At 42.9% G+C, this 26847-nt stretch overlaps 2 protein-coding genes across 3 annotated transcripts in view; one reads left to right on the forward strand and one right to left on the reverse strand.

Moving 5' to 3' along the window:
• Positions 1-26293, reverse strand: part of RAB22A (RAB22A, member RAS oncogene family) — a 44743-nt gene extending 18450 nt beyond the window's left edge. Inside the window, exons 1-3 of the mRNA XM_033094529.1 lie at positions 25981-26293; positions 24866-24945; positions 1786-1867 (exon numbers count right to left, since the gene is read on the reverse strand). Of these exons, the coding sequence (XP_032950420.1) occupies positions 1786-1867; positions 24866-24945; positions 25981-26016 (198 nt within the window). The 5' untranslated portion in view covers positions 26017-26293. The remainder of the gene's footprint in view (positions 1-1785; positions 1868-24865; positions 24946-25980) is intronic.
• Positions 26294-26397: 104 nt separating this feature from the next.
• The window catches only part of LOC117016146 (serine/threonine-protein phosphatase 4 regulatory subunit 1), a 70626-nt gene continuing 70176 nt past the window's right edge, over positions 26398-26847 (forward strand). For both annotated transcript variants that reach the window (XM_033095260.1, XM_033095259.1), the window contains exons 1-2: positions 26398-26449; positions 26595-26639. In XM_033095260.1, the coding sequence (XP_032951151.1) occupies positions 26443-26449; positions 26595-26639 (52 nt within the window). In that variant the 5' untranslated portion in view covers positions 26398-26442. The remainder of the gene's footprint in view (positions 26450-26594; positions 26640-26847) is intronic.

The raw sequence follows: 26847 nt of genomic DNA on the forward strand, positions 1-26847 counted from the left end.
TAAACATGGTGATCTGGCGACCTCGGCATTTATTCTTGTGGGGCAACAGCTGGCTGGAGGGAGTGCTTACCAGCTGGGGCTGCTCGCTGGTCTCCCAGCACAGACGGGTTCTGCTGGCCAGTTCTCTTGAACCCTGCCTGCTCGTCTCATTTACATTCCCTGTATGAGCCCCCGGCTAAGAGAGGGCTAAGAGATCATGCTTCAGGTAGGGGTGAGGCAGATTTGCATCTTAGAACAACTATTCCTGGTTCAGAATCAATCAGAAGTGGGGAAAGGAAGAAGCAGGCAAACCAGCGAATTACAAAACTTAGCAGAATCCTACTATTATGGCAGCAGTAGGGGAGAGGCATAAACCCTTGTGTTCTTTATGGTCTAGAAAAAGATGCTATACATCATTGTGTTACCAGGCCAGGCTCTGACTCAAAGCATAATGGAATCTACATGATTCTTTAGGATGACGGTTTTGCAGTATCGTCAAATACAAGGGAGGGGATAACTGAAATTTGGGATTCTGTGAAAGGGTCCATATATTACGAGCATGAAGAGCCGCATGCATTCTTGGCTCTTAGGACAGACACCTGAGCCATGTCTCTAGATCTATTCGGGAGGCTCTGTGGGAAGCAACACTTGGGAAGGATGGAAGGGTGAGGGCCAGCATGGACTAGCTGCCCTAAACGCTCCCTTCTAAATGCACACCACCAACAAAAGAGAAGATGGGGAAAGAGGAGACTAAGCAGGTATATCTTACACGAGTAATCGGATACAGGGTGTGACATCAAACATTAAAAAAAACCCAGAAGAAACCAAACAGCAAACGTACGACATTAAATCTGTACAAATGTGTGGTGTCTACGTCTAGGCCAACAGAAATAGCTTGTTTTGTTTTCCCCCATTTGTCTGTGGTGATTCTTGTCGGGTTTTATACCGCACACAGTATCTATGCTGTCTTAGGTAAGCCTGATGACAGACAATCCCTCCTGATTACTTCGGGTATACTTTTAAGAGCTTCAGATAGCACTGCGCATCCATCAGATGTTCTGTTCTGATAGTACTGTTTGCAAACAAAATTAAACAGCAGCTGAATAATGGGTGTCTGCCAGACGCACCTTGACAGGGAAATCAGACTCAGGGCCCACCAGCGGGAAAGGGAGGCAGCGGACAGGTGTCGGTGCCCCTCCCCACCTTCCCACTCTTGTCTGATTTAGGCGGGGCCCCCCCAAATCCCACCCTGCACTGGGATACTGCGGGCCAGGCCCCATTCTGGTCCAGGCTCTTCTGTAAGCAGATAACCATCTTGGACAATTTTATCACCAGGCATTTATTAAGTACCTATTGCAAGGCACTGTGTTAGCTCATCCATTTCACTTACGTCTCCAACTTTACATGCTGTCAAGTTCCCTCTTTAGCTTTTAAAAGGCGGCTATAAATGAGATGTGCTTACCTCTCCCTTTCCACCACTAATTCTTTTATATCTTTGCTAGAGGATGGAGCCCCAAATTACACACAAAGCTCTGAGCGGGATTTTACCAGGCCTGTTAGTCAGCATTTCCTTTAAGACACTAAAAAGTATAAAAATGCCCTTCGTGCCCATTATCACTTTCTCCATCAGTGGACTTTGTGGCTCTAATTGAAAAGAAAAAGGCTGGTCTATGTAAATGGAAACAAATGTGTCTCGGCACGCAGAAGAGACGTGAGTAACGTGAAATGACAAGGGACATGGACAGTTCAATTGGAGCTTTAATTTGGGCCTCAGAAAAACACATAGTAAATGAAAGAGCGACTTACTCGTTCTTGTCCAGCTGTATCCCAGATTAGGAATTTATGTAGCTCATTTTGGTACTGGACAGTCTTGGTCATAAAAGATGCCCTATAAAGAGAGACCTAAATGATCAGAACACAATTATTTAAAGCACGTTGCCAGCCCCAGTTGGAAACATCACTTAGACTTAACATTCAAACTCCTGCTCCACACTTTATCCTAATTGTGGTCCTCTCTGGAGTATTTATGACATGCAGATACTGGCTGCATAGTCTGTGTCAAAATAAAGCATTAGGCACATCTGCCCAACAGAAAGAAAGAGTTCTCTGGCTTGTGATTGCCTAAACTCTATACCCAAAGAACCAAGAGATAATTTGGTAATCCAGACATTATCTGCCCTTGTAAAATATAGAAGTTGTTATTTTAATAGATGGTATCACGAGAAAACTTCCTAAAAACAACCTATGTGTCCAGGAAATGGCGCACTAGTAAAACTATTAGGACATTTGGGTCTGTCCTCGCCCACGCCCAAACCACATGGCCACAGACACAGCCCAACAGAGCCGTGTAACACTAGAGTTACTAACGCTAAGATGCCAAACAGGAGCAGGAAGACGGATGGAGAAGCAGCACCCTGATGGCCACCCGCGTTTCCGCAACGAAACAGCCCTCACTGACCTCAGGGGCTGTATCAAACATCAGGGCCTGGCCCAAGCCCTCGGCAAGAAAGGAGTGATGGTGTACAGGCCACGTCGCTCGTTCTGAGGGACCACTCTGCCCAGGGGCCTTTGCAGGCAGGGCTTCCCACTAATTTTGGAGTCTCATACTTTCGGGAGAAGCTCTGAGCAGCCGTGGTCACCCCGAGCACATGCTGGTCACCCTGGGGGCTCCTGGACACAGGTTTAGAAGCCTCGCCCTGGGCTGGGGCCCGGCTCCATTACCGTCTCCTACTTCCCCCCTCACCCAGAGCGTGTCCTCCTGGGAAGTCCTTTGTCTCCCAGGCTCCTCAATGCACCCAAGAGCCCAGAGATGATTCTGTCTTCTTCTCTACTGGACAACAAGCCTTCTGGGGCCAAGGGCCAAGCTGTACTCTTGGAACCACACCTTAATCATCCGAATCCAATGGCTAGGCATCTTTAATATGCTGATGCCTGACATAGCTGAGATTCAAGAAACAGATACATAAACTTCAAGAAACTGCAAGTTGAAATGGATAGAATGACTCTCTAAAGAGTCACTGAGGTTTCCAGTCAAGATGGCATGGAGTGTGTGTGTGTGTGTGTGTGTGTGTGTGTGTGTGTGTGTGAGAGAGAGAGAGAGAGAGAGAGAAAGAGAGAGAGAGACAGACAGAGAGAGAGACAGAGAGAGAGAGAGAGAGAGAGAGAGAGAGAGAGATTAAACATATTTCTTACTGCGGACTTGAAAACAAATAAAATAGTTAAAATCTGAAAAACAAAGAATCACCGAGCTTAGCTCAGTATCAGAATCCTTGGTTTTAAAAACTTAAACTCTGCTACAATCGAATTCCTCGCGATATTTCTGTAAATGTATGGTTAACAAGCAGCCTCCAAAATAGTGACTGTGAGAAGGAGGGAAAGTGAGTCCGGAAGCGAGAGCACACTTTTGGATAGGTGCTGTTCACCGGTATTTATTTACTGGAAATTTACCCCTTGCTAGTCTTAGTAAATGCTTTATGCATAGAAGGTGCTCAATAAATGGTGACTGTATCAAGAACTTTTGGCAACTCACTATGATTAAATCAGGACGTGCAGCATGATTTCTCACTTAGGAGAGATCTAAGCATTCAAACAGCCTTGTTTATTGTGAAGATTAAATAATATGATGTATGTGAAAGTGCTTTGTAAATTGCAAAGCACTACTCCTATACAAGGTATTATTATTATTATTATTAGTATTTAAAGGCAGCTCCAGGAAATGTTTTAGTTTAGACTTTACAATTAGTTCTAAAAGCTTGCAACTCAACTCTCCATCAATTATGGCCCTGGTGTTCCATTTAAGAGTGACGACAGGCATCCAATAGAGGTCTATTTACAGAGCCAATGCATTCAACACATCCATTTTGGCTGCTCAAAGAACAAGAGAAGAAATAAGTATAGTTGGAGTAGACAAAAAGCTGAGAAAGGTATATGTAACAATTAAAAGGAAATGTTTCATTATAGGATTAGAATTCACTGAAGTTCAACCTACCTGCCAACCACTTCCTTTCAGTGAAAGCACAGGTGGGTTACTCAGGCAGGACAGAGACAAAATGGCTGCTGTCACGTCAGGAAAGTACCTGAAGGGATTAAACCCAGCTTCCTGTCTGTGAGCCGAAGCCATCCCTCCAGCTCTCCCACCTCGGCAATCTCAGCACACCCTTCCTGTCTGCACCAGTTTTCTTGTGCTGAAAGCTCTCTAGTTGGATCTTCACCTGTCAGCTTCCTGTCCTTTATCCCCAGCATCACAAGCGCACACTGCTAGTTCTTCAGGAATCTTGTCTGTCCTTCTGTCTCAAGCACCCAGAAAAGCCCCAAGTGACCTCTCCACTTGCTTCCTCTATCCAGTGGTGGCTGCCGTGCTGCAGGCAGTCGCCAAGCCATGCGGCCAGTGTGAAGACCGCCCTATGTGAGCTGGGCCGCCCTCAGACCGCCCCCCACAGCAATCATCCCACGTTCCTCAGGGTCGTTTGCAGCTCCCCGTCACTTCCTGCCACCCTCCTCTTCAGGGCAACAGCTTATTTCAGCCCTCTCAGAGAAAACAGAGATCGGAAACCCTAAGTCCCCCAACATGTCCCCCTGAACCTTCCCGACTTGAGAATAAACACATTTCCATTCCCACTGGCTGTGATTTCCACTTTTCTGACTCTGGCGGAGTCAGAGATATCTTTTCTTGATTCATCATCACCAAGACCCTGGATCAGGACCCAGCACACCCTGCCTGGGCCACTGCAGTCGTACCTCGGTCGCATCATCCCAGTCCCAAATCCGTCAATTGTTCCTGTTTCTGCCTTTATACCAACTGTCCCTTCCCCTTGAATGCTTTTCCACTGGCTCTCCCGTGGCGAGATGCTCCTCACTCTTTAGGTCTTAGGTCCAAGATCACAGGAAGCTGTGTGGTCCACCCAAACCAGGCAGCTTCCCACCCTGACTTTGCTCTGCAACACACACACCATCCGTTTTGTCTTCAGGGCACCGACAACAATATCTGTACAATGTCTGATTAGCTTATTCATGCTGTTTTTTTTTTTTCTTAATTCACCTGTTCAGTGTCTCACTCACCCATGAGAAATGGACACACTCCAGCAGGGTAGGGACCCTGCTGTACTTCTTCCCCTGTAATAGGGGTGTCTTCCTCATCTCCTTCCGGTGCTCTCCTAGAATTCTGACAAAATATTTATCCCATCGTCCATAAGCCATTTTGCTTTCTTTACTTCAACGGTGAGCCAAGCACTTCCCGAAGTGAGAAGTGCTACTCAAGTGCACACAGAGCTGAGATTAGAGACGACCCTGGGCTTTAAGTGGAGCCCGGTGTGTGGCCTCCAGGGTGAGAGGCATGTGGTTCAATCAGCAGAGGGCGGACCGTGCCAGAGGCGTCCTTCCTGTGCCTGTGCACGCAGCCACCAGCTCTAGCCCCTATGCTAGGCGACAGGCAAAATCCAGGCTTGAGGGAAGAGTCACCATGTCCCTCCATCACTCAGACTTCTGAGCAATCTGCTCTGGCTGGCGTTGCATCAGGTGTTGTTCCCCGTGGCTGGCTAAGGGGAGGGGATCACACCTCCCCCACCGCTCCTCCTTGAGCCCCACCCGTGACTCCTCAGAGCAACAGGTATCTGTGTTGAGTTTTGAGAGTCCGAAATCTTGGCCCATCAGACCATCATTTCCTCCTCCTCAGCACTTGGATTTGGTTCGTCTATGGAGTGGTAACACCTGGACACAAGGTCATACAAGAGACAGGGTGTTGCCTGGCGTCTCTCCCACATGGTCCCTAGGGCGTTGTGGGCTAGCTCCGGGGGCAGAGGGCCTCCTGCTGAGCTCCCTTGAATGAATTCCTTCCCCCAGCTTCATGTTTTTATCTGTTGAAAACAGCACTTTTCTAAATCTGAGTGACTTTAGCTTAATTACACAATCTAAACACCATCTCAACAGGGTAAAGACAGGGCTCATTTCCACCCCATCCCAAGAGTCCCAAATTCCAAGTTCTCCATCAGAACATGAGGTCTGCCTTCCAAAGAACTGAAGCTGGTCTGCAACGATAGTCTATGCCCTTTGGTACTTGCAACCAATTTTGTAGAGCTGTCTGGTTCTTCATTTTATATTTAATCTACACTTGAACCTCAACCCCTGGAATCAATTCATACATCGAACCCTAATCTTCAAACGGGACTACTCCAATTTCCCCCCCACTGTCACTTGGCCTCCAGGATCACTTCTTTAACATTCAAGTTAAATGATGCGGAGGGTATGATAACTTCAATATCTTGCTCCTTGAAAAATGGGCAATGGCTTCCTGCCATCCAAATGATACATTTTTATTTCCCAGCCTGCCATTTACTTGTCTGATAACCTTATTTTTCACCACTAAACCACCTCTCTTCACTCTGCCTAGGCAGATCTTATTACCTCTTTAATCTAAAATCCCTACTAGCATTATTTCCTACAGCTAGAATGCCTTTCATATACGTCTCCATTTTTCATGATATTCTAAAACTATGACTGTCATGCACACCAAGCAGTCATGATCTCTGGTCAGAGGACGTGTTCCCAACGAAAATACTCGTTACAAGCTGTTTTAAAATTTCTTTTCTTTAGGGGCAGTGGACATGTTTAGCTCTTGTAGAACACAGTGTGCCCTGCCATCACATTCCAGTACCTCTCTCGACTGCAAGCCCTTTTCTTGAATGGCACGTGGGATGCTGTCATCCCCATAATGATAGATGGCGCCTTTTCAGGATGAACAGCTCAGCACATTTAAAAATTAACGAAGGACCGTAACTTCTAAACAACTCTAAGTCTCACACAAACAATGCTTGGATCTCTAGGTTACATATACTGATAGAAACACCATTGAATACATCAAAATTGAGACATAAAAAGACTAAAGGTACATGAAATCGGGTAGTTCCTCTACTGGACATACCAAGGGGCCTTCAGGAGAGTTTAGGATGGTGCAAGAATCTGTCGGGTTCTCAGTGAGATGAGCTGAATATGCAGGCACGTCTATCTTATGCTGGAGTGGCTTCCAAAAGCCGGAAGTCTTACGAGTATCCATAAATTCAGTTACTGATGTGGGTTCCATCATCATGCATATTTTTAACCCTTCCTTTAAACTCTACCATCTCCTAAGCTGACAAGATCGAAGAGTTACGGGGTCACTCTGCAGGGTGCTTCCTTCTAAGCAGTCACCGCCCACTCCAACCAGAGGGATGCACAACAGGCGTTTGCTCCACAAGCAAATTCTTTAGCATTTCTTACATTTTTTTGTCATTCTAAAACCTTTTAGGAAAATATTTAAAATCACAAAGCATTTCTTGAAGTATAAAGATAACTAAGTTTAATAACAGAGATTAGTCTCCCTTTTCCTAAGTTTGTCAAGAATAAGTTACATCATTTACAACCTTTCACATCCCAAACAATAAAATCAACAGTAACGATGACGAAACGAGCTGTGGCAACTTTGTGCTCATCCCTGTCAGGTCCTCTCCTCCTGCTGGAGCCCCGTTGGGTCCTCACTGCGAGCCTCTGCCTGCGTCTGACTCTTCAGCACCCAGTGCCGCCTTGCCCTGGGCGATCTGCTCCCTCAGACGTGGCCTCCACCTGACAACAGGAAGCCCAGGCAGGCAAGATGAGTACCACTCTGTCCCTGCCCCCAGGGGATCACAGTGGGAGGACCGGTCAGGGGAACAGATAGTCAGTGAGATACCAAAGGATGGACAGAGTTGTCGGAGCACAGAGGGAAGCCCAGCTCTAAGTCCCCAGAAGAGTGCTGATGCCAGGCCGAGGCCAGTGATGCCCCTCCCTCTACAGGGTGTTCACACCCCCACCCACGAGCCTGGGAAGGTACTCCCTTGCACGGCAAAGGGAGCTTGTGACGTTACTAGGTTAAGAATCTTGCAATGGGCAAGGAGTCGAGTACCCAGGTAGTAATCACAAGAGTTCTGATAAGAGAGACCAGGAGCAGTTGGAGCCAGGAAAGAAGGAATGTGCAGATGGAAGTGGAGATGGGAATGATATGCCCTGAAGACGGATGGAAGGGCCACAAGCTGAGGCAGCCATCAGAAACTGAAAACGGTGAGGTCATGCATTCTCCCCTCAGAGCATCTGGAAGGAACCAGCGCTGCCAACACCTTGACTTTAAGCCAGTGAAACTGACTTCAGACTTCTCATTTCTAGAATTATAAAATAATAAATTTGTATTCTTGTGAGCCACTAAGTTTGCTGTAAGTTGTTACAGCAGTGGTAGGAAACGAATACACTCGGGAGGACTTCAGAGAAGAGGTGAAGTTGGAGCTGAACCCAGAAGTTAAGGAGGGAGCAGATAGGGTAGGACCTGGGTGGGGAGGGTGTCATGCAGGGTTAGACTTCTGGGTGGTGCAGGGTGGTGAGTGCAGTTAGACAGCCACAGAAAAGGGTGCCGCGCAGGCCAGGGTCAGACGTCAGCCAGCCACTGCCCTCCAACACCGATGAGCGTCCACTCTCTGTGACGCCCCATTTCCCGTCAGTCAGCATCTTCCCAAGGGCCAGGGCTGCACTGTCACCGTTTCTGCTGGATCTGTATTCCAACTGAATTGTTTACTTTTGCATATTGTAAAAAAAAAAAAAATCACTTTTTAAACACTTAGCCGTGTCTAAGCAACAGCATTGGTACACCAGTTAAAAACCCACAGGTTTCATGGACTAGTTTTATTTTCCCTAACAGACAATAAACTAGTTAGCAATATACATTTAAAACGTTTACCTGAGCACCATCTAACTGTCATCTCACAGATGATGCTTTGGGAAAGACAGCTGAAAGTGAAGGGGAGCCCCTGAGAGGGGGAAGGGAAGGAAAGGACGATGTTATCAGACCTGCTTTAGAGATGAATTCTGGAAACGGGCAACAGACCTTTGGGGTCCTTCTGCCAGATACCAGGCCCTTAACAACCCATGCGTGAGTGACATTGATCTCTACTTTTAAGGAACAGATAGACAAAAGCTGGGGAACACTAAGGATTGTGAGAGAATGGACAATGGCGGTAACTAGACAGAAAAGGGAAGAAAACGGAAACAAGCTCAGAGGCCCTAAAATGATTCTGGAGAAAGATGGGTAGGCTTGATAACAAGAAGGGACATTTTGAGGCTGACACACAAAGTCACAGGGTATCGACTGGTATGAAGGGGAGGGAGAGTTCGGAGAAGTCTGAGGCAGGCTTCTGTCAGCTCAGGCAGCTATGTGTGTGATGAGCTATTCCAGTCATTTCCAAATTATAATTGTATTCATTAATTTTTCGAATAGGTAATACATTCACCTGCTTCATTACTCAAAATGCACAAAATGGGTCTATAGTGAAATGTCTCCCTCCATCCCTTTCGCCCAGCCATTCAATTCTTCTTTCTGGAAACTGACCTTAACAGTTTCCTAGGTCTCCTTTCAGAAACAGTTGAGGTTAATACAGCACAAATTTATACAGCTTGCCCCCACGTCCTCCTTTATTTTTAATACAGATGGTAGCATATACTACATATCTTTGTTTTTTCCCACTATACACTATATTTGAGGTCATCCAATATAAATCTATCAAGTTTTCTCAAGCTGTTTATTTCCTTTACCGTATTATATTGAATGTTTGCACTATAATTTATATAATCAGACCCCTACTAATCAACAATGCTGCAATCGTGAACTTTGTGCAATTATCAACCTTGTTTGGAACGTATGTGAGTTTATCTGTAGGATAAAGTCCTAGAAGTAGAATTGCTGTCATAGGGTATTGAGAAAGCGTGCCGGTTAAGCACGCAGACTTTCAAGCCGACGACTCGACTCTGCTGATTAGTTTTGCCACCAACAGCATATCATTGGACGAGAACTTTGCCTCAGTTCTCTCATTTGAAAACTAGGAATAACTTCAGTACTTATCACAAAGAATTTTAAAAATTACACCTATTTATTGAAGTAAAATTGAAGTATAATAAAATGCAGGGGGTAGGTTTTCAGTTCAGTAAGTTTTGACATTTCATATTCTTGTGTAACTGGCGCCAAACAAGATAAAGAACATTTCTATAACCCCAGAAAGTTTGCTCACGCCCATTTCCAGTGAACTGTTGTGCCTTCCTCAGGCAAACCATTTTTGACTTCAATCTCATAGATTAGTTTTGATTGTCCTTGGATTTCACATAAGTGAAGCTTCCGTCATGTAACAGTGTTTTTGAAATTTATCTATATTATTTGGTAGTTCTCTTTTATTGCTGTGCTGTATTCACTATATGACTCTATCACACTTTGCCCATTCTTATGTTGAGGGATATTTGGGTACTTTTAAGTTTTTGGCTATTATGAATAAGGCTGTAGTAAACATTTTTGCACAAGTCTTTTCAGAAATATGCATTTTTATTTTTCTTAGCTAAATACCTATGGGTGGAATTGCTGGGTCAGTGGGTTAACTGACTATGAAAAGAGTCCTCCAAAGTAGTCATACCATTTTACACTCTCACCAGAAATGTATCGTTTTAGTTATTTCACATTCTCACCAACATTTTGGTTGTTATTCTTTAATTTTAGCCATGTCCTAAGAACAAAGCGTGGATGTCTACCCTCACCACTTCTATTGAACATTGTATTGGACAGTCTAGCCAATACAATGTGGCAGAAAGAAGACGAACAAACAAAAAACACCCACACAAAAAAATCCCTAAAGACACCACGATTGTAAAAACAGGTTTTGGGGAAAGTTGGCAGGAGGTATTAGTAGAGACTAGTAGATACAGACTTAAACTAAGGAAGGTCATTTAGATTTTGTCCCACGAGTGAGCGATAAGGAGTCCGTGTGGTAGTGGGGACTGGATTTGCGTGTCTGGGGGAAACATGCAGAATGGAGTCAGAGAACTTTTTCTGTAAAGGGCCACATAGTAAATATTTTTAGTTTCAGTTTTGCATGCCGTGGTCCCTGTCATCTTGGCTGCCGTTGTGTCAAAGCAGCCACAGACTACACAAAAATAAACTGGTGTGACTGGACTGGGCTCCTGAGATGCAGGTTTGCTGACTCTGATCTACAGCCTCAAGTTATTTATAAAACGTTAACACACAATATACGGAACACAATAAAAAACTAGGCGCACAAGGAGACAAGTCAAAAATCAAGATAAAAGACATACAGTGAAATGTATGTGATCCAGAGAATGGACTGATTATCAGACATCTTTATTGTAACTTTTATTATGAAATTTCTCACACACGAAAGTAGACTCCGTTACCCAACTCTAATCATCATCCACTTTCCACTGTATTTTTGTCATTAGAAGTGGACTTTAAAATAATTATGCCTAATAAGTTTAAAAAAATAAAAACAAAACTAACAATTTCAGCAGAGAAAATGAAACTAAAACAAACAGAACCTATTGGATCCGCTGGCTTTAGAAAAATAGCTGAAATCAAGAACTTAATGGCGAATTAACCAACAACCAGGATGTTTTAAGAGCTGGCGCGGCGCTTTGGGGGGCTGACGATGGCACCCAACACAAACTGAAAAATAACTACTGTCTTGATCCAAGCAGAACCCTATCGTGCGAGGAGCCTGAGGCATCTTTTCCCCTTCAGTGTCCTGGGAGTGAATCCAAAAGTGAAACGGGCATGGCCGGGGCTTGGCTTTTTGGTCTCACCACCACCTCACCGAAAAATGTGATCATCTAAAATTGTCTTAGTTGGATGAAAGGCAGCAAGGACTTCCAGAAGCTGCCTGGCCACTCAAGTAACCGTAAGACAAATATCACAGTCACATAACCACCATGGATCAGGCAAGTGTCAACCTCTCTTAAAACCTTTATCCACAACCTCCTTCACTTTGAGATTCATTACATTTGACTTGCTGCTCTTATTCTTATTGGTTGTCACCAGGACTTGATGTGGCTTTTGCTTTAAAAAAAAAAAAAAAAAAAAAAAGGAGAAAAAGCTTTCTATCAAAAGAAAAATTTGTACTCACTACAGAAAAATTTGAAGAAATATTATTTTGTGGGGAAAAGAAAAATGAAATAAAAACAAAAACCTCACCCATTAAAAAAAAAAAAAAGAACTTAATGGATAGGTTTGCAATCAGGTTAGAATTAGCTGGGGAAAAAAAAATGATTTAAGAACTGGATGAAGGACCAGAAGAAAATACCCAGACTGAAGCATGGAGGAAAAAAATGATGAAAAATACAGAAAGGAGTGTAAGAGACATGGGAAAAAATATGCAAAAATTCTAAACTACAAGTACCAGTAGCCTGAGAATGTGAGGGGAGAAAAATGGAGCAAAAGCAGTATTGATGAGATAATGGTTAAGAATTTTCCACCTTGAAAGACATCAAACCATAGATTCAAGGAATACTATGAGACCAAGCAGGACAAATACAATGAAAACCTCACTCACCCAAAGGCAAGAAATTCTGAACGCCCTCAGAGGAAAAAAATAACACATTAACATCAAGAGAGCAACGCAACTGACACCTGATTTCAATAAAAATAGATGAAGCCACAAGAAAATGGGATATATATTTTTGAAGGTCTGAAAGACAGTAAGTGAAAACCAAGAATACTATATCCAATGAAAATAGACGGCAAAATGATTACAACCTGCCCAGAACAGCTAAAGTTAAAAACAACTGTTGGTGAAGGTGTGGAACAAATGGCCCAGATGTACTGCTGGTGGGAACGGAAAAGAGTAGGCCAGCACCTCTGGAAAACAGCATTGTTTTAGGAAGTGAAACATGCCTTTATAGCTCTCGGAGCTGCCAGCACCCATGATGGCCCTAATGGATCCCCACGGCTGGTTCTCATGTCCTGTGTAGTCTCTTCCCACAGTGAATGGGGCTGACCCCTGGCATCAACAGGTGACTATGGGAATGAAACAGGAGGTCATAAAGACAGTGTGCCTTCTGTCTTGGGCGCTCATGGGTGACTCGTTATGAGGAAGACGGCTCCCAGGTTGTGAGGACACTTAGGCAGCTCAAGCCAGCCACACTGTTCCTCAATTCCTGACCCACGAAACTGTGTGAGATAATACATGTTCACTGTTGTTTTAAGGCAATCTGTTACACAGAAATAAACAACAAAGATGCCTACTAATCAGAAATTCCACCCTCAGGTATATATTCAATAGTAACATGTATATATCCACAAAAATAATTGCATGCAAATGTTCATAGCAACTTTACACACAATATTTCTAAACTGGACTCCATTTAAATGTCCACCCAAAGGAGACTGGATAAACAAATCATGGTCTATTCATACAATGGAATACTGCTACTTAGCATTTAAAAGGAACAAACCACTAGCATACACAAAAACATGGATGAATCTTAAAAACAGTACTTTAATGAGTAAAAGAAGGCAGCAAAAATGAGTACATGTGATTCCATTTCATGAAATTTAGAAACACATATATCTATTCTATGGTGACAGAGTCGTAACGGTGGTTAGGTAGCTGAGGGTGAATATAGCAGGAAGGAGGCTTTCTGGGGTAAGGGGAACGTTCTTTATCTTGATGGCACTTAAACAAGTACAAGGTAAAAATCCAATGAACTACATATACATTTTATTGTATGTAAATAAAAGCTCAATTTAAAAAAAAAGATGAAATTAAGACATTTTCAGATACACAACTGAGCTCTACAGAGTGTATTAAAGGAAATATGAAATGGTTCAGAATGAAGTAAATAATCCCAGATGGAAAGCCAGAAATGCAGGCAGAATGTAAAGCAATGGAAAGAATAAACGTGGAGGAGATCGACAGGAATGTTCATTGTATAACAATAATAAATGGCCATTGAGGTGTAAGTTATGGAATTAAAATACACTAAAAGAGAATAAAAGGCAGGAAGCAGAGAAATCGATTTGAGCTCCTTGCATTGTTGGAACGTGGCATAAGTAATAATAATTTATATTAGACTCAAATAAGTCAAGGATGCATAAGGTAATTTCTAGAGTAAACAATAATGAAAGAATGTATAATTACCAAGATAATAAAGGGGGAAACATAGCATTAAAAGCAAAACAGAGGGTGGCTGGTTAGCTCAGTTGGTTGGAGCATGGTGCTAATAACACCAGTGTTGCTGGTTCGGTCCCCACACGGGCCACTGTGAGCTGTGCCCTCCTTAAAAAAAAAACACAACAAAAACCAAAAACCAAAATTCAATTAAAAAAAAACAGAACAGACAGCATAAGTAAAAAGCAATGTGTAAAATTGTAGGTTTAAACATAAATAGATCACTAATTATATTAAAAGTGAAATAATTAAATATTCAAATTAAAAGTCAAAGTTGGGGATTTATGAGTCCAGTGATGGTGGCTGAGCTTGTACTGGAACAATCCCCACAAATATGACAAGCAGAAAACCTGTCCTACTGGCTGGAGGGAGAGGTGAAATAAGAGAGGATATGTCCCAGAAATGAAGATGTTGCAGAGGGAGCTGCAAATCTATAACATAAACTCCTTGCAAATCCATGGCTGACTCCCAAATGCCACACACAATGGGGGAGATTCCAAGGGCAGGAATAGCTGGAAGTCTGACAAAAGCTGAGCAGGGATTTAAGCTGCTGCCAACTGCAGGAAAGAAAGACCTGGGAGTTTGAATCCTGCCGTGCTCCAGGGGCTCAGTGAACACCATGAATGAAACCTCAGGTAGGATATACCTTAGAAGTAAAGATCCTAGGAATAAGGATTTGCCATAAGGCTAAAGGCAACATTCCAATAAAAGAACCATCCTAACAAAGTGGTTAAAAGCAAGTTTCCACAAGTTCAAAGTTAAACTGACCAGTCCAATTTAACTTTCTGCTAAAACAAAACTCAGCTCTCCTCAGCAGAAGATAAGACAATCTAAAACTCCTGCAACACATCTTCTGCAGTGTCCAGCATACAAGAAAACATCACTAGATATGTAAAGAAATGTGACCCAAGGTGAAGTGAAAAAAGAGTGAATAGCAACAGATCCTGAGCTGATCCCCATGTCGGCACTGGCAGACATGTACTTTAAAAGTACCTATTATAGATATAATTAGGACTTAAAGCAAGATAGTCATATTGAGTGAACAGATGGGGAATCTAAGCATATGAAATATAAAAGAGAACCAAATGAAAATTCTGGACTTAAGGACAGTATCTGAAGTGAAAAAAAATACACTAGATGTGCTGAACAGACAGTAGAAGAAGGGATCAACTGAACTTAAAAACAGATGAATAGAAATAATGTGATCCTAAGAACAGAGAGAAAAAGATGAAAACAAAACGTATCCTCAGTTACCTGTGAGATAATATCTAACAGTTTAACATGTATAACTGGAATCCCATAGACGGAGCAAGAAAATAAGGTAGCCAAATTATTTTAAGAAATAATAGCTGAAAATGTCCCAAATAATAAATTTCTAACTCAAGAAACTCAGTGAAAACAGAAGATATTATGCACCTAGCACATTACAGTAAATTGCTGAAAACAAAAGCTAAAGAGCAGATCTTAAAAGCAGCCAGGTAATAAAAAGGCACATTACATATATGCTAAAGGAGATGACAGGCCACTCAGCAGAAACCATGATACAGAAATTTAATTTGAGATGGCTCAATCAGATGTAAAGCTAAACTGAAAAAAAACAGGAAAATATCTTTGAGACCTTAGGGCAGGCAGAGCTTACTTAGAGAAGACCAAAAAACTATGAACTAAAAAAGACAAAATCGATAACATGGACTTCATTAAAATGAAAGCTCCTCTTCAACAGAAGACATCATTAAGAAAGGAAAAGGCAAGCCATGGAAGAAAACATTCACAATAAACATACCTGCGAAAATATTCGCACTAAATACACCTGACAAAAGAGCTGTGTTTGTAATATATGAAGAATTTCTATATATCTGTAATAAGACAAAAACCCCAAATAAAAATGGGCAAAAGACTTGAATAGTGAATTCATAAAAGATGTATGAATGATAAATAGGCTCATGCAAAGATGCTTAATGTTATCAGTCATCTGGGAAATGCTGATTAAAAGCACAGCGAAGTACCATTTTACGCCCATAGGATAACTAAGGTGACAAAGACAGACACATACTGGGGAGGATGCAGAGCGACTGGACTATTTCTACTCATTGCTGGTGAGAGAGTAATATGATACAACCACTTTGGACAACCGTTTGGCAACTTATTAGGTTATATATGCACCAACCCTATGAACTAGAAATTCTACTCCAACGTAATTATTTACCCAAAGGAAATGAATGGCTATCTATGGCCACAAAAAGAGTTGTAAAAGTATTTTCACAGCATCTATATTCCTAATAGCTCTAAACTGGAAATGACCTGGATGTCCATAACCAGGAGAATGGATAAACCAATTGTTATCTAGTCATATAGGAGAATATTACTCACCAATTAAAAAAAGGACCACGACACATGCAACAACAATACTGAATCTCCAAAACATTGTTTTAGGGAGAAGAAACCGGACACCAAAGAGTACATTCTGTATTATTTCATTTATGTGAAATTCAAGAACAGACAAATTAATCTATAGGGACCGAGATGACTACAGTGGTTGCTTAAGGGAAGTGGGATTCACATAAGGAACTTTCTGAGGTAGTGGAAATTTCTAGATCTTCATTAGGGTGGTGGTTATATGGAGTATACTGTATGGAAATCAAACCATGAGCTTACAAAACCCACCTAAAACATAAAGATTAAAAACAAAAGGATGAGAAAAAGACGCACTGACCAAAGGAAATACTGTTTTTATATCAATAATAGACAAACTAGATTTCAAGGCAAAATGCATTCCTACAGCTAAAGAGTGTGTATTTTAGAATGTCAGAAGGTTTACAGTATAAGTAAGATATAAAATTCTAAATCTGCAGGTATTTAATGTAGCTGCAAAATTGATAAAGCAAAACTGATAGAATGAGAAAGGATAAACAGACAAATACATAAACATAGTGGGAGACTTTATCCCACTTCTCTTAGTGACTGATGGATTCAGGTAGACCAAAAAACCAGCAAGGAAAACAGAAAATATGAACAAGATGATTAATAAACTTGACCTAATTCTAGTCATAAAACACGGCAGCTAATGGTTCAGAGCATCTAATCTTTTCAAACACATATGGATCACTTACCAAAATCAACAGATGCTGGGCCACACAGAAAACGCTGTGATTTTAAAGGCTTTGAATCACATAAACTATGCTCTCTCATCTCAATATATTGTGCTAGTAATCATTAACGAAGTTAACTAGAAAATTTCCCTATGTTTGGAAATTGAGAAACATGCATCTAAATCACACTTGGATCAAAGATGAAATCATAACAGAAATTGGAAAATATTTTAAACTGAATGATAATGAAATTATGATATATAAGAACTTGTTGGATCTAGCAAAAGCCATAGTTAAGGCTTTAAAATATAAGGAATACAACTGAAAACAACAGACAGTGAAAATCAGTGATATAATCATTTATATCAAAAAGTTAGACAAAGAACAACACATTGAATGGTACAGGAACAATAAATTGGAGCAGAAAGTAACATGAAATAGAGAACAGACGTACCCTAGAGTTGATCAAAAGCAAAACTAATGTCAGGAAGGTAAAAGGCATAGCAGTATAGATTCTTAATATCTGTATGCCAATTAATCGGAAAAAGTATATGAAAGAGTCAATTCCAAAACAACCCAAAACAAAACAAAACAAAAAACCACAATCAAAACCAATACAATAGAAAATCTGAATAGGAATAATCTTACAACTATCAGAGAAACTGACAATCTAAATTCTACTACACAAGAACTCGCAGCCCAGATGGCATCACTGATGAATTTTACTAATTATGTAAAAAGACATAAGAGCAATTTTATACGAACTCTTCCATAAAAGTTTCCCAACTAGTATTATAAGGCAAGCATTACCTTGATAGTAAATCTAACACGTACATTATAGAAAGGAGTAGTACACGACAATCTCACTTATAAATACCCCCAAATCCTGAAAGATAATAGCAGACTAAATCCAGTGATATATATAAAAAACATATATCATGATCTAACTGGATTTGTTCCATGAAAATTCAACAATGTAACTTACCACATTAACAGCATAAAAGAGAATAATTATGTGATTAACCTAACAGATGTAGAAAAAAAAATCTTTTGATAAACCAGTAGTTAAATAAAAAAAGTCCCGGCAAATGATGAAAAGGACAGTTGATAAGGGGTATATACCAAAAAACCTACAAATATATTTAATGGTATGATAGTGAAAACTTTCCTGCTAAGATTCGAATAAGAATGCCCAGTACGTCCATTTCTATTCAACATTGTACTGGAGATCCTACATGATTCAATAAAATAAGAAATAAAATTTAAGGATTAGAAATGAAGATATAGCAAAGCAATAATATTTAGCACATTAACAGCATAAAACGATATTACGACATCAAACTCCTTGGAGTACATCTAATGAAAGATGTCCACTACAAGTCCATTACACAGAGAAGTAGGAAAATAATATTAGAGAAAATAAAGAAGCCTAATGAAGGGAAGAATAATCTATGTTTATATACTAGAAAATTCAATATTATGAAGATGTCACTTCTTTCCAAGTCAATTTATAAATTCTGTGGAATGCCAATCAAAACCACAACGGGGATTAGTGGTTGCTGTGTGTGAAAACAGACAAGATGATTTTTAATGTTTATATGGAAATACTACAGGCCCAGAACAAACAAGATACTCTTGAAGAGTAACATAGAAGAGACTCACATCACTGGACGTTAAGACTTATTACAAAGATGCAAAAGTTAAGAAACTGTGATATTGGCACAAGGGCAGAGGAGAAAAAGAGAAATAGTCTGTTTAAAAGATCACTGACTAAGGCAAAAAAAGTGTATTGCGGGTTTATAAGATGCAGAAGTAATAAGATGTATGACAATAATAGCACAAAGGCCAAGAGAAGGGAAATGAAAGTATACTCTTGTAAGGTGCTTACAGTATATGTGAAATTGTACATTACTTGCAAGTGGAGTGATAAAGAAGTATACTGTACATTCCAGTGCAATCACTAAAATAATAAAACAGAGGTAGAGCTAAGAAGCCAATAGTGGAGACAAAACTGAATCATTAACATGTGGCAAACAAAAATATACCAAGATGGTAGATTTAAACCAAACCATATTGATAGTTATAATGAAAAAAAATGGTCTAAATCAGTACTATACAACAGAGCTTTCTACAGTGAGGACTAAAAGGTAGATAGTGTGGCTGAGGAAACAAGTTTCAAATTTTAACTTCAATGTCAATGAAGCCACATGTGTCTACTGACTACTATATTGAACAGTGAAGGTCTTCTAAACACTCCAACGAAAAGGCAGAGACTGTCAGAGTATATAAAAGCAGGACCCATAATGCTGTCTATAAGAAACCCATTTAAAGTATGTAGCTATAAATAGGACAGATGTAAATGGATGGGAAAAGATATGCAACCACTAATCAGCAGAGAGCTGAAGAGTCTGTATTAATAAATATGAGACAAAATAGAATTCAGAATCAGGACTGTAACCAGGGAAAAAGAAGGACATTTCATGATGATGAAGGGGTCAAGTTATCAAGAAAAACAACAATGCTACATGTAGATACACTCAATAATAAGAGCTTCAAAACACAAGAACAAAACTTGATTGAACTAACATGAGAAAGAGACACATCCTCAATTAGGGCTGGATTTCAAACATGTTTTACTGCAAAAATAAGAGGGTTTCAGTAAGGATACAGAAGACATTGAACAGTGCAATTAACCAAGCTGATTTATTTAACATTTATAGAACACACTACACAACAGCAGCAAAACATGCCTTTTTCTAGCAAACATTCATAAGAACCAAATTCAAGGCCATAAAACAAATGTCAAATGTAAAACATTTGAAATAATAGTGAGAACTTCTCTGACCACAATGGACTTAAACTAGAAACCAATCAAAAAATTTCTGGAAAATCCCCGAATAATTGGAAGTTAGAAAACACACTCTTAAAAAACCAACAGGTCAAACAAGTCAGAAGGGAAATAAATACTTTCAACTAAATGAAAATGAAAACACAACATACGAAAATCTGTGGAATTCACTTAAACCAGTACTTACAGGGAAATTTATAGTTCTAAATGCTTATATAGGGGGAAAAAAGCCTGAAAAAAAATCAACATTCTAAACTGACAGCTTAAAAAAACTAAAAGAACAAACTAAGCCAAAATAAGCAAAGGAAAAAATGAAGATAAAAGCAAAAATCAATGAAATAGAAAACAGAGAAATATGAAATCAAAAACCGGTTCTTTGAGACCATTACAACTGATACACTTACAGTCGAACACATCCTAAAGACATTAAAAGGATCTTAACAGAATATTATGATAGCTTTATGCCAGTAAATTAAAAAAAACATAGATACAATGGACAAATTCCTTGAAAGACACAAACCACCAAAGCATACTCATGAAGAAATGAATAGGCCTGTATTTATTAAAGAAACTGAATCTGTAGTAAAATTCTTCTGACAAAGAAAACTCCTTGCTCACCTGGCATCATTGGTGAATTATACCAACTCTTCAAGGGAGAAATAATACCAACTCTATATAAACTCTTCCAAAAAAGTAGCAGAGGAGAAAACACTTCCCAACTTCTTTTATGAGGCCCTGATACCAAAACTAGAGAAAGATATCACAGAAAACTACAGATCAATATTCATCATGAACATGGAGGCAAAAAGCCGTAGTTAAAAATATTTTAGTAAATCAAATCCAATAATGTATTCAAAATGCATAGTAACCAAGTGAAATTTATCCTAGGACTGCAATATTGGTTTAGTATTTTAGTGTCAATTGTTGTAATTCACTATTTTAAGATTAAAAAAGAAAAAGCATAGTTCAAAAGATGTAAATAGTTCAAAAATAGTTCAAAAGAAAAAAAATAGTTCAAAAGATGTAAATAAAAAAGCCCACCTGACAATTCAACACAATCCTTTATAAAAATCTCATCGACTTAGGGATAGACAAGAACATTCTCCACCTGATAGTGGGTACCTATAAAAAACCGAGCCTAGCTATCCCACCTAATGATAAAAGACTGAATGTTTCCCCCACCCCCGAGATCCAGAATAAGTCAAGGAAGTCTTCTTCCCACTTCTCAACAAAGTATTGGAGGTCGTAGCCAACGTGATGAGGTAAGTAAAAAAAATACAAGGCATACAGATCGCAAAGGAAGAACTGTTGGCGTTTCCCGAACATCTGTCCATCCCAGCACACTTGAGAAACCAACGTTCTCATTGGTGACCGCAACTCACTAGTGATTTGAATGGTGGAGGCCACGTCAGCTCCATGCATGTGTACTGTGGGGGGAGGGGCCAAAGCATGTAAACACCCGAAAAAAGCCTCAGCTTTGAAACTCCCTGCTATGGAGGCAATCTGAAGCCATGATATGAATTAGGTCATCAAGCAACAGTATGAACTAGGAGGGGTCTAGTTGGGAATCATACAGGAAGGGAGGATATCAAAGGAGGAGGAAAGAGAGGAGACTGAAGGGAAGCGCCCATGGAGGTAAGAGGATAAGGGGAGGCAGGAAACTGGGGCAGTTCACACCCCTGAGCCTCAGGTTCTTTCATCTGGGCCAGCTCCCTCATTTACAATCTTGCCTGGCTCCTGCCAGCACTGGAGTTTGCAACTTTTAAAGGGGCGAAAAGCAGTACTTGAATCTTAACAGATAAACTCCTGGAACTTATCAAGGGGACAAAGAAGAGAAACGGCCCCTCCTCCCCAGCACGTGCAATGCACACAGGTGTGGAAAGGGTGTTACTTGGTGTGTGTGGGGGTGGAGCAGGGGAGTGAGAACAGCATGGAGGAAGCTGGGACCAGACTGGGAGAGGTGTCCCCTGCCATAGTCTTGAGCCTGGATATCAGACTTGTTTTCAAAGCTCAGACAGAGAACTGGCTGGGAGTGGGAGAGCAGGTGGCACGACAGTCCAGGCCAGGCAGGACGAGGGCTCTGAGCTGCAGGCTGGGAGGAGGGTCCTGGTCCCAGTGACGGGGCAGAACAGACATGACCATCGGGGCTGGGGAGTGGAATGGGAGGGGAGAGGGGTGTGAGGACAGATGGCTAGGATCCCAGGGCTCCTACGAACAGCAGCGCTCACGGCACACTTCCTGTGCCAATCCAGTGCCACCCAATGCTCCCCACAACCCCAGGAGGCATGCATTCCTGTGACCTCCCCACTCCAACAGCGAGGCTCAGTCAATTGCCTAACAATTCTCCCCGCTGGTGCACGGTCCAGGCTCCGGTTTAAGTCCAGGCGGTATGGTTCTCCTGCACCCACACTCTTCCCCCATCGGGCCCATTCGGGAAGGCCGAGTACGGGAGGAGGGAGCGATGCAGGACCGGAGGAGGGATAGACACCGAGTTCTGCAGGCGACGAGGTCCAAATCATGGGTTGGAAACATGGACCTGGCCCTTAGGAGAAAGGCTGCAGAGTCAACCGGGAGTCTCGTAACACAGGTGAAGCTGAGCTGTGGGAGGGCATGAGAGCACGACAGGGACATGTGGAGCAAGACAGAGCGTGGGGAAGACCAACGTGTGCGAAGTAAGCAGGAGGAGAGGCAGGAGGGAACAGTGAGGCAGCACGTCACGGACATAGGGAAAGAACCAGGGAAGACAGGGGAGCTTCCTTCTAAAATATCGTGTGGTGATGTGGGAGCCACTGGATCTCCAGGGCCTGGCACCCCCTCCAACACGCCCAGTCCCCTCTGCTATTCACTGCCAACCAGTGAACTTGCACGCTTCAAAAACTTTTTTTCCTTAAACGTTGTATTGAAGTACAATCCATCTTTCCATATTTAAATGTCAGGGCCTCCAAGTGCTCTGTACCTTCACTGTTTCCTTAGGAGTCAGTCATTCCCTTAGGCCTGGGTTAGGCCCATTATATGCTCTCACTCACTCCAATTCTCCTCTGTAGCACAGAAAACAGTCAAACAAATAATCTCCTGTGCACTAATTATGGAGTATGTGTCTCCTTCTTGTAGGTCAAGTTCATGAAGGCAGAAACCAAGTTTATCTAAATCAGGGGTTGGCAAATATTTTCTGAAAAGGGCCAAACAGTAAATATTTTCAGCTTTGCGGGCCATAGGATCTTAGTCACGACTACTCAATTCTGCCATTGCAGCCCCAGAGCAGTGGAGACGATATATAAATGAATGGGTGTGACTGTGTTTCAATAAAACTTTATTCGCAAAATAGGAGGTGGGCCAAAAGGCCATCATTTGTTGATCCCTGGTCTAAATCACCAGCACCCAGTCTAGCATCTGGCACAGAGTAGGCACTCAATGAGTGAATCAAGGAAAAACAAGCTACTGGTTTTGGCAGGTGGATGGAAACCCGTACCCAGGGAAGGTGGTTTCAGTGGAATGGTGGGGGTGGAATCGAGACAATGGTGGTTTGAGGAGTGTCCAGCAGTTGAGGAAGTAGGAACTTCTTTTTTAAGAGCTCCACAATTTGAGCAGCGGGTTGGGGAATGGTACTCACTTTACGGAGCAGGATAGGAGCATGTTTGCAGGCTATGACAAGAAGGCAGGGCTGGGGAGGAAAAGGGAGACCTGATCAAGAGGGGGTCACCAGAGCCCAGGTGTGTGGAGAGTTGCTCATGAAGGAGGAAGACACCAGCTGAGGTTGAGGAAAAAGAAACAAGGAAAGGCGGAAGGAAACAAGGGGAAAGTCTTGCGTTCCTCTTTCCTGTGAAATGTGAGCGAAGACAACCTGGTGAAGAGAGCGGGGACCCCCCCAGCATCTGTCAGACTGGGGGAGCTGACAAACAAGGAGGCGGGGATGCCCAGGGTAGGGCGTCAGGCCACACCAACCGCCAGAGCTGTACCCTTCACTTTTCTCGCCCCTTTTGGAGACAGCACTTGGGTGCAGAGTTCTTCTCAGCTCTGACTCAGTGTGAAGTGTGTCACTCACTGAGTCACCACTAGCACTCCTTGCTATCACTTCCTGTCACTTCACTTTCCCATGCAGGTAGCAACAGGCAGGCCCTGAGGAAGGTGAGGTCATGCTTTAAACATGTGCACGTACCCAGCAGTTCTTTCTAGAAGGACCTTCAAAGGCATTTTAATTTCACCCAGTTAGTGGTGGTTTTATCTCCATGCCTTCAAACATGCATGTGTACACTGTAAGGTATTTCTCCTTTAGGCAGGACAGACTTTCTCTTCAAATGGAAGAAACCATTTGTTTGGGGGTTTGCAATATAAATAGCGTAAACCCTATTCAGTTTTACAAGCCTAACATAGTATTAAAACCTATGAAACACAACTTTTTGCAGAGCAAGTATTAACATTACAATATTTAAATACCCAGAAAAGTTTTCTCTATAGTCAATGTCACTTGGCCAAAGAATAAGACACCTGAAAAAAAATCTTACATTTCAACATTAACTTATTAATTTCTTACTAGAGCAGGAATGTGTGAGAAAGGTTCAGGCCCCATCCACTTTTCCGGAAGAACTAAAATCATCTAAATACCTTTTGGTTGACATGCCCGAAAAAACTAGTATCCAGACCTGTTTCCATCTGCCTTATTTTAAGGTGTAACTGCTGTTACTATTTATAGATTGAAGATTCTACGTGTAGTCTAATAACCAAAACTTTAATTTGTATTTTCATTTTGAAGTTTTCACTCCTCACAAAAGATAATTTTCTTTTAAAACACAGCACTCCTCACTGAACTCTTTCAAGTCCTTCCTGAGATGATGGGAACCCCTGTCTCTGAATTCACTAGAGTGTACAATGGTGATGCCCACCGTGCAGCACACTTTTTATTTAGAAGTACTTTCAGCACACCTTTAGATGTATACTCAATAAATTTAATCTCTTACCCTATAGTTGGGTTGATGTTCGGATCAAAACTGTCTTCCACGAACCGCCATACAATACTTGATTTACCTACACCCGTATCCTGAAAGAGAAGGAGATGGGTGAGTAAGAAAAAGTTTACCTGTTAGCAGACCCCGAAAACTACCTTGTGCCCTAAGTCCAGGATTTTGGAAAACTCCTCCCAGATAGGTAAACTTTAGTAGAAGTTTAGGGACACAGAAGAGGTTTGCACAAAAATTCAGCGGTAATTAGCGGATTTCAAACTGCACAGGAGGTGTTTTGCAGTTTTCAAGAGACTTTCGGACTTTCTGAAAGACCCCAAGTTTTTGCTTAGTGTGAAAAGTGACAAACTCACTTGCTTTTTAACATAAGCAAACTATGTAACTATGTAAACTACGAACTCCTAGTTTACGTAAGTAAACTATGAACTCCTGAATTACTTCTGAGTAATCCCTGATCAATCCCAGCCCCCACCCTACTTGGAAAGGGGGAAGACTAGTTATTGGGATCCTCTTCAGTCTTTACAACAGCAGCTGAGTGAGGCAAGGGAGCAACTGCAGGAAGCATGCTTTGAAATGACAAAGATGCCCTAAGATAAGACAGGAAACTGAAGCGTCAGTCTTTGGGGCTTCCTGATCTGAACGTGCCCCCAGGAAAGGAACTCTGCGAAAAAAAGTGTTAGGGGTAGTCCACAAGTTCAAAAACACCAAACAGAAGGGAAAGGAGACTAATGCTGCCTGTAAAACCTAATGACCTGTCATTGGTTTTACTTTGGAAGACCTGGCCAACTCCTAACTAGTACCTTGGTAGGAAACTATTTAACAGCTGCTCTTAACCTAGATGCAACGGAGAGACGCGGCTCTTTTCCCTTTAGGGGGCGGGTAGAGACCTTGGGTTCCAGGAGGCAAAAGGGGGAGGGTCTCTCTGGCCAGCAAGCCCTCCTGGAAGGTGCGGTAAAGTGATCAGGCCGGCACCGGGGCTAGACGGAGGGTCCCGGGGCAGGGAGGCGGCGTCCCGCACGCAGGCTGGGGGAAGGGGCGGACGGGACGTGGGCTCGCCTGGCTCCCCGGCCTGCCCGGCCTCCCGCGGCCCTCCCGGCCGGCCCGCCGCCACTCACCCCCAGCAGACACACTTTGAGCTCCCTCAGCGCCATGGCCCGGCAGCCTGGGCGCGGGCCCGCCGCCGCCCTAAGTTGAGGAGGGAGAGGCCAGGCCCAGCACAAGCATTCCACGGCGCCAACGCTGCACGGTCCGGCTGCGGCCGCGGGGCGCGCAGAGGCGGCGGTCGCCCGTTTGCGGGCCCTTGTTCCGGCCTGTCCGCCGCCAGCCGCGCGGGGCCCACCTCAGCAGCCGGGACGGTACCACGGCCTCCCGGGCGCCGCCGCCGCCGCCATCTTGGGACGCCGGCCGGGTCACCTGACCTCCCCGCCCACCTCGGCAGCCACCTTCGCTCTGAGGGCGGGGCCCAGCTGGCGCCGCGAAGCTCGTGGGTCCTGGGGCGGGGCCGGGGGCGCGGGGCGGGGCCCGGGATTAGATGCCCCGCCCCTTCGCGTCGGCCCCGCCTCCAGGCCCATCCCAAGATGGCGGGTAAGTGGGCCCGGACTCCGGGGGTGCAGGGGCGGCCCCTTCCTCCTTAGCCGCGACCACCCAGCGAGATCCGGGGGCCCCCAACCCGCCCTTGAGCCCCCGTGGCACAGCCCCCTCGTAACTCCTTGTGTCTCTTGGTTTTCAGAGATCCCCCTGTACTTTGTGGACTTGCAAGATGACTTAGACGATTGTAAGTAACAGTTGGGGCGCACCCGCCCTCCCCTGGGAACCTCTCACAGAATTCGAGGTGTACAGAACGCGGAGGGGTGCTACAGGTCAGGACCTCTATGTTGGGACCAGAAGAGCGGGACCCCCAACTGCCTTTATCCATTTGTGGCGGTTCCTCCTCATAGGGCGGACGGCTGAGGAAGGGGGAGCCCTCCCCTCGGGGGAAGGAT

This window comes from Rhinolophus ferrumequinum, chromosome 23 (assembly GCF_004115265.2).
Source record: "Rhinolophus ferrumequinum isolate MPI-CBG mRhiFer1 chromosome 23, mRhiFer1_v1.p, whole genome shotgun sequence".
Lineage (NCBI taxonomy): Eukaryota > Metazoa > Chordata > Mammalia > Chiroptera > Rhinolophidae > Rhinolophus > Rhinolophus ferrumequinum.